The sequence below is a fragment of the Mastigoproctus giganteus genome, chromosome 11 (genome assembly GCF_048544385.1).
Source record: "Mastigoproctus giganteus isolate SK-2022 chromosome 11, ASM4854438v1, whole genome shotgun sequence".
Lineage (NCBI taxonomy): Eukaryota > Metazoa > Arthropoda > Arachnida > Uropygi > Thelyphonidae > Mastigoproctus > Mastigoproctus giganteus.
The window spans coordinates 73583568-73598579 of NC_143585.1; the positions used below are offsets into that span (position 1 = coordinate 73583568).

Below are 15012 nucleotides of genomic sequence, written 5' to 3' on the forward strand. Positions count from 1 at the left end.
GGACAGTGCAATGTTGAGTCAGTGTGGTGTGACATTAGCACTGGAAAAGGGAAAATGAGAGTAGGAATATGGTATAATGACTCTGATGAGTACAATGAACAGTTGTGCAGAGAAATAGAGTGAGCCAGTAAATCAGAATGTCTTGTAATGGGGGATTTTAAATTTCCAGATATTGACTGGAACTTGTGAATTGGTCACTCGGACACTAGCAAGACTTTTGTGGATTTATTGAAGGATTTTTTCCTACAGCAACATTTTCGAGGGACAACCAGAGGGAGTAACACTCTTGATCTGATTATCAGCAGTGGTTATTCATGTATTAAGAATTTGTAGATAAAGGAACCACTAAGTGATAGTGATCACAGTGTACCGATGTGGGATTTATATAAAGATGTAACTACCATCAAGGGTAAAGGGAAGGGTTTTACTTTTGTAAAGGTGACTACAGTGGTCTCAGTTTTTAAATCTATAGTGGAATCAACTGATGTTAAAAACAGCAAATTCTAAATGGCAATTAGTCATGGAAGCTACTTGGCTTTTCATACCAACTAAGAAATACTGTTCAAGATATAGACCTAAATGGATGTGAGATGAACTATTGAGGCTGTTGGCAGAGAAAAAAAAAATGTGTGGGATGCATATAAATTATCAGGTGACACAGAAGCCCATGGCATATGTAAGCTAGTTTGTAATGAAGTCAAAAAGGAGGTTAGGCAAGTGAAGGCTGATTACAAGAAATCTTTGGCAAAGGATGTAAAGAAAAACAGACTTCTTTATTTATGTAAACTCTAGAAGGCAGGGGATGAATCAGGTTGGTCTACTTGATATCAATGATTTGACTGTAGATGATCATTCTCAGATATCTGCCGAACTAAATGAGTATTTTGCATCTACATTCACACATGAGGGATTCTGTAAGGAAGGGGAGGACAGAAGTTTACTAAACTCTAACAGGCAGCTAAATGATTTTGTAATAATGAAGAGCAAAGTGGAGGGGAAATTGTTGAGGTTAAATATAAAAAAGGCACCTTGTGCAGATGGAATCTATCCAGTTATATTGAAGGAGGCAGCGAGGAAAGTAAGCAAACCCTTAATTATGAGAGCATCCTGCTTAGATTCAGGGGAGGTCCCTATGGACTGGAGATGTGCAAATGTATCCTCAATGCACAAAGGGGGGTTCCAAGTGTGACCCAAATAATTATAGACCTGTTAGTTTAACTTCTGTTCTGGGGAAAATAATGGAGTTACTGGTTAAAGAAACATTGCAGGATCATCTAGATGAGACTGCAGTTATAGTTCAGACACAGTATGGGTTTGTTAAGGGGAGGTCTTGTCTGAACAATTTGATTGGATACTACGATGTGGTCACAAAGGAACTGGATGTAAAAAATAATTTTGATTTCATATACTTGAATTTTAGGAAAGCTTTTGATACCAATGCACATGAAAGACTGCTATACAAATTGGAGTGGTATGGCATTAAAGGCAAGTTACTACATTGTATAAAGGGATGGTTGAGTGGGAGACAATAGAGAGTGGTAATGATTGGACACTGCTCTTCGTGGACTAATGTTATCGGTGGAGTCCCACAGGGTTCGGATTTATCAATGATATGATAAAGGCATATTAGGCTTAATGTCCAAGTTTGCAGATGAACAAAGGTTGACAAGGTTGTTAATGACAGTAAAGACTGTATGCTACTGCAGCAGGATCTAGAAAAGTGAGGCAGATGGGCTGAGAAGTGGCAACTGATGTTTAACATTGACAAATGCAAAGTACTGCATATGGGTAGCAGTAACCCAAGAGAAATGTACCAACTGTGCGGTACTACACCGCGGGAAATGGAGAATGAAAAAGACCTGGGCTGTCAGATATGAAGTTCTCTGGGCAGTGCAGATCGACTGCCAGAGCAAATCATGTAGTTTTGTCAATGAAATATAGGAATTTTGCTAGCAGAGACAAGGAGGTGATTAACCTTTTGTATAATAGTAACAGTGGGTACCATATGTAATAGTAACAGTATTTGCCATAGAGAGCAAGGAAGCCACAGACTTTTGCTGCACTGGCAAAAAAAAATATATAAATAATAAATAAAATAAATAAATAAAATAAGAAATTAGTAAATTAATAAGAGGAGTTCACCTCAATATAGTACGTGGAACACTTCCGTATGATACCCTCCAGAAATTAGAACGGAAATAATCGACAACTTACCGGTACATTAAAGTAAAATATAAATAATTAAATAATCAATTTAACACAATTCAAAATCAATTCAAAACAATTAAAATTCAAATTAACGCAATTAAAAGAATTAACGAAAATATTCAAAACAATTTTCCTTCCTGAAGCTGACAATGCTTTTCGACCGACTGTCGTGATCACAGGAATGAAAATTACCGAATTAGGATAAACCTGCAACTTAAATAGTGATTATATGTCTTCGCGCATGCGCGTAAAGGTCCACGCATCGGAGATCAAATATGGCCGCCGAACATTAACAGAATTCTCGTGTAATTTAATTTCAACGGTTTCTGCAATTAATAGTCGCGTATAATTACGTTGAACGTTAAGTATTTTGGCCTCGTTAAATAAAAAAGTATGTTTTTCGTTAATGGCATGAAAGGCTAATTCTGACGCTGCTGACCGAGAAGCACGAACTGAGGCTTCGTGTTGATTTACACGAATATTAAGAGAAAACCGCGTCGAACCCTGGTAAGACGAGTCGCAATCACCGCAAGAAATGTTGTATACTAGATCATTAATTTGTGTTGCGAACGCGGAAAGAACCGAGCGATTGTTCAGTATAGTGTGTAACTTCCGCATAGGCCTAGCTATAATTTTAAATTCGGTATCTTTAAAGAATCTGTTAAGTTGTTTGTGCCACTGTTCAACATATGGGACAGAAATAAAGTATTTTTTGATATTACTATTGCTGATTGGTGTAGTATTTTTTATCCTATCCTTAGCTTGTACCCTAATTCGATTTATTGTGTTAATGGGATAACCCCTGTTCAAGAATCTGCTAGTTAATATTTGTATTTCTGAGTCCAAAGCAGAATCCGTCGTTGAATATTTATAGGCATTTAGAAATTGATTAAAGATAATCGATCTTTTGTAGGTGAACGGGTGGTAGCTATTATAATGAAGAAGCATACCGGTGTTTGTGGGTTTTCGATAGATGCTAAATTGTATTTTGTTCGAGTCACGGGTAAGCGTGAAATTTAGAAAGTTTAATGACTTAGTATCCGTATCTTCCCTTTCCAATGTAAATTTGAGTCTAGAATGAATATTATTAAACGAATGTAAAATGTCTTGGATAGTACTACTATCAGTAATAACTAGAACATCGTCTAAATACCTCCCATAGTATGTGATACGGGGACGAAAAGGTGTCAAATGTATCTGCTCAATCGTTGAGAGATAGATCTCTGACATTAAGCCACTCAGGCTCAAACCCATTGGTAATCCAAAAATTTGTTTGTACACCTTGTCTCGAAAGGTGATGTAGTTAGCCTCAGCTAATAGTTTAATTAAGTGAAAAATTTCCTTAATGGGCAGCTTCGTATAATTAATCGGTGTCGAGTTTTTATTTAACATATCCCAAATAATATCTAATGTGTATTCAACGTTTACATTCGTATATAATGAGGTAACATCTAATGAGAATAAATTGTCTACAGTCTTTAAGATTATTAAATAATGTATCGTAATTCTTAATCCCAAATTGTATAACCTGTCTAAAAGGTTTTATAATATTATATACATGGTGTGGCTAAGGCTGAAAATGCCGAGTTCCTGTAGGAAACAATAGGTCGAATCGGAAATCCAGGCTTGTGTAATTTTACCTGACCAAAAAGTGCAGGAATATTGTATGTTCTGGACTTCAATTCCTTCAACTGAACCATAGTAATGTAGTCGTTTTTACGATATGTGGTTAACGTTTTATTGTATTGATTTACCAAATTGGTAAACAGTGCCGGTTCCACTTCACGATAAGTGGAGGTATCAGACACAACTGAATCTAACTTATTAATATAATCATGTTTATCTAGTATTACCACTGTATCTCCTTTATCTGCCCTCTGTATAATAATGTCCTTATTTTCTCGAAGTTCTCGTAAAGCTGAACTGTCATGTGTATTCAATTTAGGAAGTCGCGTTTCTTTTATGTTATTTACTACTTGGTTAACTTGTTGAATAAATACATCCTTTTGTGGAACACTACGAAGTCCAAATTCAATATCAATTACGCATTTTTTTTTGGCAGCTTTCGAGGTGGTAAATTATAATTTAATCCTTTGGATAAAAGTGAAATCTGGTCCTGCGATAGTGTACACGAGGAAAGATTTGTAACCTGTTGATATGTTGGTTCGTTGGATACTGGGTGAGGGGGTGTTCGTGAACTAGCCGACATATTCTGTGGTAGTGCGTTATGTGTCTGTGGGGGGGGGATGTCACCCAACTCGTGTGAACTTGGTCGCAAGCTCGCGACAATGTGTTAGAATTCGCATGAACGTGTCTTGAACTATTCGATAATGTTTGCAACTTATTAACGTGTCTGTTTTTTATTTCTGAGGCTTGTGCTTCCCGTCGCAAATCTATGGAGGTCTTCAATACAGACCAATCGTTCGGATGTAGATAATTTTTTAATTTATCGCGAAGCTTCCTAACCTGGGAAAGGTATTTTTGTTTATCCGAATATCGAGTTTATGTTGATAATTAAATAAGTCTTTGCTTCTTTTCTTTGCAAGAGACTTCTTGTATTCTACCCTAGACTATTTTAGACTATTTTATATCTACTGTAGACATCTGTATTATTTAATAATTTATATGCATCCCATGCATTCTTATTCCCTGCCACAAGTCTCATCAGATCAGTATATCTGACATACATTTACGGGGTCTTTCTTTCTTTCTTTCTTGGTAAGAGCCAATTTGTGGCCGACCGGGCTAGCCAGGTGGGTAATGTGCCTGCCTGGCAACTCAAAGGTCGCAGGTTTGAATCCTGCCTCGGGCTTGGATCAAAGTACAGTCTGTCCTCGTATAGCACGAGAGCTGCGTTCCTAGAAATCCTCGTGCAATGCAAAATCGTGCAATATAAACAACAGGCCCTATGGGAAAAGTAGGGTTAGGTGCCGACCACCCAAGATTGAACACACATTTGGAACCAAAACATTACCAAACACAATAAATAATCAGGTAATTTTAATCGTTATAAAATACTTACGTATTTTATAACGATTAAAATACGTAATAAAAATAATATTATATTATAATAAAGTATTTTTAGTATTTTTTAATACTAAAAAAGTATTTTTTACGAATAAAATACATATTTTATTCGTAAAAAATTTATTATATTAAATAAAATAGTCGTAATAAAATACTTACGTATTTTATAATACGTAAGTATAAATTATAATACGTAAGTCGTAATAAAATATTGCTAATGCTTTTGCTTCTATCGTAAGCAAACTTGCTTTTTGTTTGATTTTCTATCCAAAGAGATGACAGCCGTTCCATCTCTTCCAATTCTTGTGTCTTAATCTAATGGATTTTAATTACACTTTGAGTTGTTCCCGCTATGAAAGTTGTTTTTATTTTCTCTGCATTCTTTGTAATTCTCGGCGTTGCCTCATTTAAGTCTGTAGCACGTGCAATATCACATGGTCTTTCATTTCGCTCAAAGCGTTTCACAATTTCATATTTTTTCTCTATCGACAGAAGCGGACTGGCCATAAGCCTTACGGGGGAAACCACGGTGGGCCGGAGGCCGGTGTGATTTTGGCCATAAACCGTAGTATGAGGCCACTATAAATTTTCCCGGGTAAGAATTTTTGATCCAGTCGGCCTCTGTTTATCGATATTGCTTTTTTTTTTTTTCTCTCTGAATCTGCAGTGTCTTAGCCAGGACGCTTCCTTTTCACACCTTTTAAGTATTTTACTCATTTTTAGGGAATAAAGCACAATTACAAAACGAGGAGGCACGCTTGATACACATAAACAAAGCTGCGCGCGTGTAGCAACTGAATAAATAACACCGTAAAGGTCGAGATACACTATTAATTAACACCTCGCATTTTACTAAAGCACATTTTTGGAGGTTACTACCATAAAACAATAAAAACAATTTCCAGTTGCTTTTATGCTAGTGGAACCTGTTATAAACTGGTAGTAAACTCCATCTAATTGCATTTGCGATTATATCGATAGCTGGAATTGTGTTGGTTTTTACGTTATTATGGTGAAATGTGTTTCCCCTTCACTTATATAAAACACATAAATACATTTTCAGAATCTTCTTCATTCCTATCGTGTTGCGTTCAGTTGGGGTGATTCCGCGTTCGACTTCCATTTCTTGTAAACACAAAGGCGAATCGTGTATAAGCGAATTCGGTTCGTGTTATATAAGATAACGTTCCCCTATTTATAAATCGTGTATGATCGAATTCGTGTAATGCAAACACGTGTTATACGAGGACCGACTGTACTGCAAAACCTTGGGAGGTGCATTATGGCCACAGAAACCGATGCGCCAACAACTACCAAAAAAAAAAAAAAAAAAAAAAAGCCAATTTGTGAATGGCTCTTACCAATTCTGACATATGTTGGATAGTAAGATAAAAAAAAAAAAAAAGCATCATGAGAAGTCTCTTCCTCCTTGCCTGCTACTTGGCTGTTCATTTATCCATAGAATCAAATAATATATGATGTCAATTTTTTTTTTTTTTTTTGCTTCAGTTCCTTTGTAACTACTTTGTAGTAGCTAATCAGATTGGTGAACCAAAACTGTGGGGGAGATCTTATCTGGAAACGTTCAAGGTGGAATTGAATGGACACTTTTAATGTGAAAACATACTACATTTTCGGATTGAAGAAAAACCAATTGGTAATGAAATTTTCTACTAAAATGATGCAAATTACATCACTTCCTAAATGGGCGCTAATGATGCTAACTCAGTCACCAACGTTGATTCGGTAGAGTAAGTAGCAGGTAGTACTATTGTTCAAGAATAAAAGCTTCAAAGACACCAAAGAAGCCTCCCATGTTCAAAAACATAAGAGGATGAAAAAAAAAAAGAAGCAGAGTTTAATAAAATTTGCTTCTCAAGATTTTGATCAAAATCAACCTTCTACATCGATTCTCATCAAGAAGCTGGACTGTCAGCATCACGAAATTACATTCAAGAACTTTCTGAAGATTTTGATCCAGAAAATTTGAGTTCAAATGAATTACCCGAGGATTTTCAATTGATTTCTGAACTGGCTAGACAGAGTATACTGAAACAACCAGCTTCAACCGCATCATCCAAAAAGAAACAAAATCGTATTTCAGCTCAACCACCTGTTGCAGACTCTCCACAAGTTTCAACAATAGTTGAGCATGAAATCATTTACAAGAACATTGAACATGACTGTAACTCTTATAAAGAATTTGAACCATAATTTCTAAAAATATATACACTTGGAGCTGTTTATGATATCTGTGATTGATTATGGCAGGGGTCGGCAACCTGTGGCTTGCGAGCCACATGCAGCTCTTTAACTTTTAGTCCACATGAAGTACAATTTGAAATGGAGTTAGAGGACTTAAAAATCAAGGATATGTGGAGTGCAAGACTAAAATGCCTTAAATCTGAAATTAAGGATTTGGAGAGGCAAAAGTCTGCCCTTTCAATTCTACACAAATGGACGGCGATAGGTGAGTTGAAAAAGCAAGACCAAATTGTGTTCAATGCGTGGAGTAGCTTACCGGACACGTATATAAATTTGAAAATATTTGGGTTTGGACTTCTCAGTTTTTGGTTTCATGAATTTCTGCAGGCAGATATTTTCAAACACGAACTATATTAAAAATAAATCAAGAGATCTTCTGAAAAATGTGAGTCTCTCAGCATGTTTAAAGATAAAAATTATTGCATGCTCGCATGATGTTGAGAGACTTGCTCAAGAAGTTCAGCAGCAAAAGTCACATTAATTTGTACCTAATTGGATGTTTGTTTTGTTTTTTCAGTATTAATAAATAATATTTCAAAATATATATATTTTTTTAATAAAACACCTTCCCACTCTGTTCCATTTCTTAAAAACTCCCCCACCCCCTCTCCTCCTCCCAACTTGATCTGAGGCACGGCTCTTCTGATTCTCTTTTTTTTTTTTTTTTTTAATTTAGATCAAAAATGGCTCTTCACTTAAAAAAGGTTGCTGACCCCTGGATTATTATTATTAGCCATATGGTGCAAGGAAGCCTCAGGCTTATGGTATGAAAATGATGTAAAATTGTACACTCGAGAAAGTTATCCGTTATTTCTCTTAGAATTTACAACTGCTGCTGACATAATGACTATGAAGGCCCAACCCTTTAACGTTGTCCAAGCCAAGGATGTTTTCACATAAAATAAAACATCTTTCATCCATACAGAGTACGCAACCTGTTTTTTGACATTGGAAATGGTATATGTGATTATTGTCACACCCTCCCCCAGACTGATGCAGAATGTGTTGCCTTCCTTGCATCCTTTGGCCATTGTAATATAACTACTAAAATTACCATATCAGAGCATTTTGATATGCATTTGAACTAGAGAAAAAAATTTATACTATTTGGATATTTTATTATGAAAAGAAAATTAAAATTTTTCTGTGACTGCAGAGTATACACTTAAAATTCCCTAAATCAGAGTACTGTATTGAGTTTTTGAAGTTTTGAGTAATTTATGTCTCGTTTAACCTGCTATCTGGCATGTCCCTAAAAGTCACACTAGCTGGCATACTGAATCTGCCATATCATGGGAATATTTGGAATAAAGATAATAAATAATTTAAAATTGGGCACTTATTAATGTAGGCACACTATAGCCCCAGCAGCTTATGGGCCATTAAACTTCCATAACATGCACGCACACGCACGCACGCACGCACGCACGCACACACGCGCACACGCGCACACACACACACACACACACACACACACACACACACACACACACACACACACACACACACACACACACACACACACACACACACACACACACACACACACACTTATTAATGTATTCATTATCGGTATATAAGAATAAATATATAATATTTTAATTAATTTATTTTTTTATAAATTAACATTAAACCAGGATTAAAAAATTTCTGCAATCAAGCACAATATATGTGAATCAGATTGCAAATAGAACTCAGCAACAAATCTGTAAATGAAATTGATAATGCTGTTGTAATTATAAAGGTTTACTATTTTATTTTTTAGTATTGCAAATGATGATGGCTGCATGTGGAAATGAAACGAAGCCTATACAGTTGGAAATGTATCATATCAGTGGCTCACTAGTGACTCGTGTATTTGGCATTCCAACAAGCTGAACACTGACACTAAAAAAATGGAAAGAAGACATAAGAATTAAAACAAGAATTTCAATTACACAAGCAGTTGTGTATAATGTAAAGTCCATTAACAACAGTTGTTGACTAAAAACTTGTAATGCAAATTATGTTATCCACCAGAAAATTATAATACAACTGACGCACTTCAAACTGAAACAATAATATGTGAGATACGAAGTCAAAACCAAAATTAAATTAATGTTCGATATCTATGTCCCTCTATAATTAATTTTCCAATCCATGAAATTCATTTTCACTACAAACATATGGCATTCTCAACAAATTCTTGAGTCTATTTGTTAGATGAACTGGCATATAGGCATATGTTGAACTCCTGATACTCAGATCTGATTTTTTTGCAGATATACTTCTCAAATTCCAACAAATTAGGGCTTGCAGATCAAAAGTCAAAAATGTAATAAGAAATATTTAAATCCATATTTACATCACTGTGATAATCATTTTAATTTTTTTTTTTTTTTTAATTTGGCACATGCTCTGCACAATTGTGGCTGTCCCTGGGTTAAATAGGTTGAACACACAAGCCATCAAAACATTCTTTCATGACTGAAATACTGCAGACATTTGCATCTGTATTCGTAAATAAATATATATATAATATATATATATATATATATATTTATTTATTTATATATTTTTTTATAAGAAAGCAATGGTTTAAAATATTATTAATAATGGTTTATGGACCTGGGACACTGCTATGTGCAGAAAGTACCCAACGACCATAATGGCTACATAAGTTTGTAGTAGAGAAAGGCAACACGCTAATGTTACAGTACTCATAATTATGGAGAACAAAGGGCTAATGGAACAGAAATCATCATCATGGTGAACAAAGAAGAGAGCTAAGATAAAAAAAAAGTAATAAGAATTACTTAATGCTGTTCATCCTCTACCCCAGGTGCATTATGGCCTTAGCTTCCAATGCGCCATTAAAAACCAAATCAAATCAAAACCTCTACCCCATTTTACATTTGTAACGTAATTGATTTAATTTATTTTATCTTACTGCTTCTCTAATTTAATTTATTTTACTACATCTTCAACTTTCAACGTACGGCGTAGCTAGCTTAATTTAATTTATTTAATTTTAATTCTTCCGATTTCTTACACTAGGGGCGCCAGCTTAAGCCATATACTTTAGCTCACATGCATTTGAAACTTTTTATTACTCCATTGCAGTACAGTACAGTACAGATCGCCACAACCTAACCTACATGACCCCAGTAAGTTATCCTATTTCTTTCTTTTTAATCTTTACTTCCAGCCTCTGTCAGGTCAGCCATGAAATATATGCACCCTTATGATCTCACATCTGGTGAGTATGGGCTTGGCACACCCAGGGTCCATCATTCTTCTCTTTCTTGGTGATTCCCTACTATTTTTGTCTCTCTCTCTCTCTCTCTCTCTCTCTCTCTCTCTCTCTCTCTCTCTCTCTCTCTCTCTCTCTCTCTCTTACACCAAAAAAGCTAATAATAATAATAATAAATTTTAATCCAACTTACTTTCCTGCGTACCAAATGCTGCGTATATTTCATGTCAGAAACAGAGGCTTTACTTATTTATTGCCGTTTTCTCCTTTGATTTCGGCGGCTGGCCCTTCATCTGGATATATTCATATCCAGATGAAGGCGCGGAGGTCACGGGATGAACAGCATTAAGTAATTCTTATTACTTCTATTTACTTCTTTTTATCTTATCTCCCTTCTTTGTTCACCAAGATGACGATTTCTGTTCCATTAGCCCTTTGTTCTCCATAATTACAAGTACTGTAATGTTAGCTTGTTGCCTTTTTCTACTACAAACTTATATATTTATTTATATATATTTTAGATTGCTGTAACTCAGATAGCATGGCAGATGAATGTGAACCTGAATGTAATCCACTTATGAGTGCTCAGAAAGGATGTTCCCTGAGAAGATACCATTCTTCATTACTTCCAGGTACTATGACTTTAATCAAGAAACTGTTTCTTGACTTCACTACAAATGATTCTTAAAGACTGATTAAAAGAATGCATAACTTTTTTTTCCTCTTGCTTTTCATCATCACATCCGTTTCCCTTTGTTTATTCAATTGTCTTATAAAATTTATTATTATTATAATAAATAATTAATGTTCCCCAGCTGTTAGGGAAGTCTGAAGGATAGAGAAAATTCATTTTTGTCTCATATTTATCCTACCTAAGATAGCATTAGCCATGTGATGCAAAGAAGCCTGAGGCTTTGCTGCGCAAGCCAAAAAATATATATAATTAATTAAAAATAATAAATTAAATAAACTACCTATTTGATTTCCTCCCTACACAGTGAGGTAATTAAAAACTTTATAACTGAATATATTGCAGCTTACATATACGTAAGTTGGTCCCTCTTCCCTCTCACAGAAAAATGCTTAGTTTTGAGTCTCATGTGCAATTAATGTTTTCTCAGATAACCTGTTCTTCATAAAATTTTAATCCTCTTGAAGCAGTGTACTGCAGAAGAGAAAACAGTAGCTCAGTGATCCACATTTTGGAAATCATTGCAGTAGCTTGTTCCACTCTTTGAGGTACAGAATTTGCTTCTGTTAGTGGCTGTTGTGAAATTGAAATTTGTATTTTGCCCTAAACTGCACTATTTTTTTTTATTTATTTTTTATTATTATTATGGCCCTCTTGGTGAGTGGGGGATATGATCATGCATGTTTTATATCCAAAATCACCGTATCACCAGGTATGGTATGGTATGTCAAAGTTGCACTGTATTTGCTATATTTTCTCTATTCCACATGTAAGTAGTTTTCAATCTATGCTTTTCTTCCCTGTCCACTAAAGAAGAGTCACAAAGAGAAGTCATTGCACATAGCTCATCTTGTAATAATAGTTCTATCTGAGAAGTCATTGCACATAGCTCATCTTGTAATAATAGTTCTATCTGTTAAATCATTTAATTATTTTATTCAAATTCAAACCATGATTACATATTCTTAAAGGGTTTTGTTTGTTTTAGAATTTTATGGCGTATTAGCATCTAAGGCTATAATGCGGCAAGTCAACTCTTAAAGGGTAATAGTTGTACTGTGTACAATGAGGTGTGATCAAAAATCATGGGAACTGAACTAACATTTGGGAAATGATAAAGGTTACTCACTATTCATATATATCTTTTCAAAGTGGTCTCCTTGGCATGTCTAACCAATTCCAATCTTCTGCAACTTTTGTGCAGAAGATTGGAATTGGAATAGGCTTACATAAGTTGCAGTTACAATTCTTTTAGAATTGTTAATAGTTCTTGTGTTATGTTATGAATAATTTCCTCAGTCATTGCAAATCTGTGACTATTTAAGGGGGTTAAATCTAGTGAGTTTGGCAGATGGGGATAATAGTGATGGAGTGCTTCCCAAGAAATTCTCTGATGTCTACTTTTTTTGGGGGGGGGGAGGATGTTTTCCTTGAATAGCATTGCATAATCACCATAGAACTGTTTTATAGTATTTCTGATTCACTTTTTTGACTACACGTTTTGACAAATATATAACGAACAATGTTCTGTGAGTCAGAAAATACAATAAGCATAATCTTTACATTCAATTGAGATTGTTTTGGTTGTTTTTGATCTTTGAGGAAGCTGAAGTTTCCCATTGAGAGGACTGGGCATTTGTTTCTCAGTTATAACTACCCACGATTCATTGCTAGTAGTGATGGAAGAAACAGTGTGTTGGGCAGCAGCAGCACATTGACAAAGATTCCGACGTGTGAGAACTCCATCCTTTTTGTGATCGTCAGTGAGGATGCAAGACATGAACCTGGCATATAACATGAAACATGTCATATTCTCAAATTTCAGTTAACATTTAGTTGTAACAAATTGGCACATATGTCCCAAAAAAAATGCTAGTTTCACTAGCAATTTTATGGATCATTAAATGTTGATTACTCCTGATAGGATCATGAAGACAAGCAGTCAAATCATTGATTTTGAAGGAGGTCAAATCAAAGATTATCTTCAATGGGTAAGTGGCTGTCTTTAAACTTTGTGAACCACTAAAAAGTCTTCAGACATATAACATTTCCAAAAGCTGTTTTTAACATTTAATAGGTTTCTGTTTCATGAAATTTGAAACAAAATCTATGAAAATTCACTGCTCAGTGAAATTGCTCATTTTAAAATGCAGCAAAACACATAAAACACCTTTTATTCAATGCAAGCCAGTTAACACTAAGTGAAGGTAAATGGGTGATTCCTGCATTACCGTTTATAGGTGAGTCAACACTGTGAATATGTTGCTGCTGCTGTTGTTATTTGGTTTTTAGGAGCATTAGCAACTAAGGCCATATTGCTCCGGGGATATGCGGTGGTCATTCCCTGACCTTTCTGCATCCTACGTATTTGGTGGTCACTGGCTCGAACCCCGGTCTAATCAAGACGTGTGTGCTACGCACTGCTGCTCCTGCCCACCTGGCTACGGAGGTGCCGTGAATATGTTGCAACAAATTACAAACCACTATGATGCCACATGTTTAAAGATGCACAGTCAGTCACTGAATGTTTCGATCACACCCGCTATGTATAGAAAAAACAGCATTTATTAGCAAATAGTTTGAAAATATCTTATTGTAATAATGAATTTATCAAAAAGGTTGTAGGACCTTTTTCTTTACATCATGTATTACATATGTGATATAACATGTTCTCATCCCACTGATAATATTTAATTTTTTTTTTGCAGATATCAGCTCTAAACATTTCAGAGAAATGTGTAGACCAGATAAAAGGGACAGTCATAAATTAACTAAAGTGCTTTCTTTAAGTGTCAATCTTCCTAAGGAATGTGTTCCACTACTGCCAGCATTCCATTCCAGCCACTCTAGTCTACCTCAATTACAGAAATTTCTGTCTGTGCAAAAATCGTGCCCTTCAGACAACCGACCTGTTAGTTTTATAAATCCTCGAGTACTGTCTAGTGAAACTAGCAGGTGGCCCATTACAACATTGACTCGTTCTTTATCCGCAGAACATATTTTATATAGTAAAAAATTAAATGACAGGAACTATTCTGAAATAAACAGGTGTGATGAACTTCCTGAAAATATGAGTGTGGAAACAAATGACAATGATAGTGTTGAAATAGACTCTGGTTTTGCAACTTTTCCTCGTAGTTTGACTCCTGCTTCGACATGCAGTTGGAATACAGAATCGCCAAAACTATTTAGGATTGCAAAAGGTAATGTGTTTAATATAATATAATTTAGGATTGCAAAAGGTAATGTGTTAATATAATTTTTATTATTTTGCATTGTACTTAAAATCTAGAGGATGATATATATACAACTTGATGCTACAAGGTGTTGTTTAACATTAATACATCACATCCCAATATTAAGTATTAATTTATCATGTAGTGATAAATGACTGATATGGTATCGAGCAGTTAAATATCTTTGAAGCCCATAAGCTCTGCACTACGACTCATACTTGCTGTTGTTAATGCACTGGGGCTAAATCCCATTGATAACCACTCTCTGTCTTTTTCCACTTAACCATCCCTTTATTCATAGCAATAACTTACCCTTAATGCCACATTGCTCGAATTTATACAGCAGTCTTATG

The 15012-nt window shown here is 35.2% G+C and overlaps 1 protein-coding gene across 1 annotated transcript in view; it reads left to right on the forward strand.

The window, feature by feature from the left end:
• LOC150078125 (uncharacterized) overlaps window positions 1-14649 on the forward strand; it is a 281371-nt gene extending 266722 nt beyond the window's left edge. Inside the window, exons 18-19 of the mRNA XM_090384470.1 lie at window positions 11254-11364; window positions 14132-14649. Of these exons, the coding sequence (XP_090240596.1) occupies window positions 11254-11364; window positions 14132-14649 (629 nt within the window). The remainder of the gene's footprint in view (window positions 1-11253; window positions 11365-14131) is intronic.
• Window positions 14650-15012: the final 363 nt, after the last annotated feature.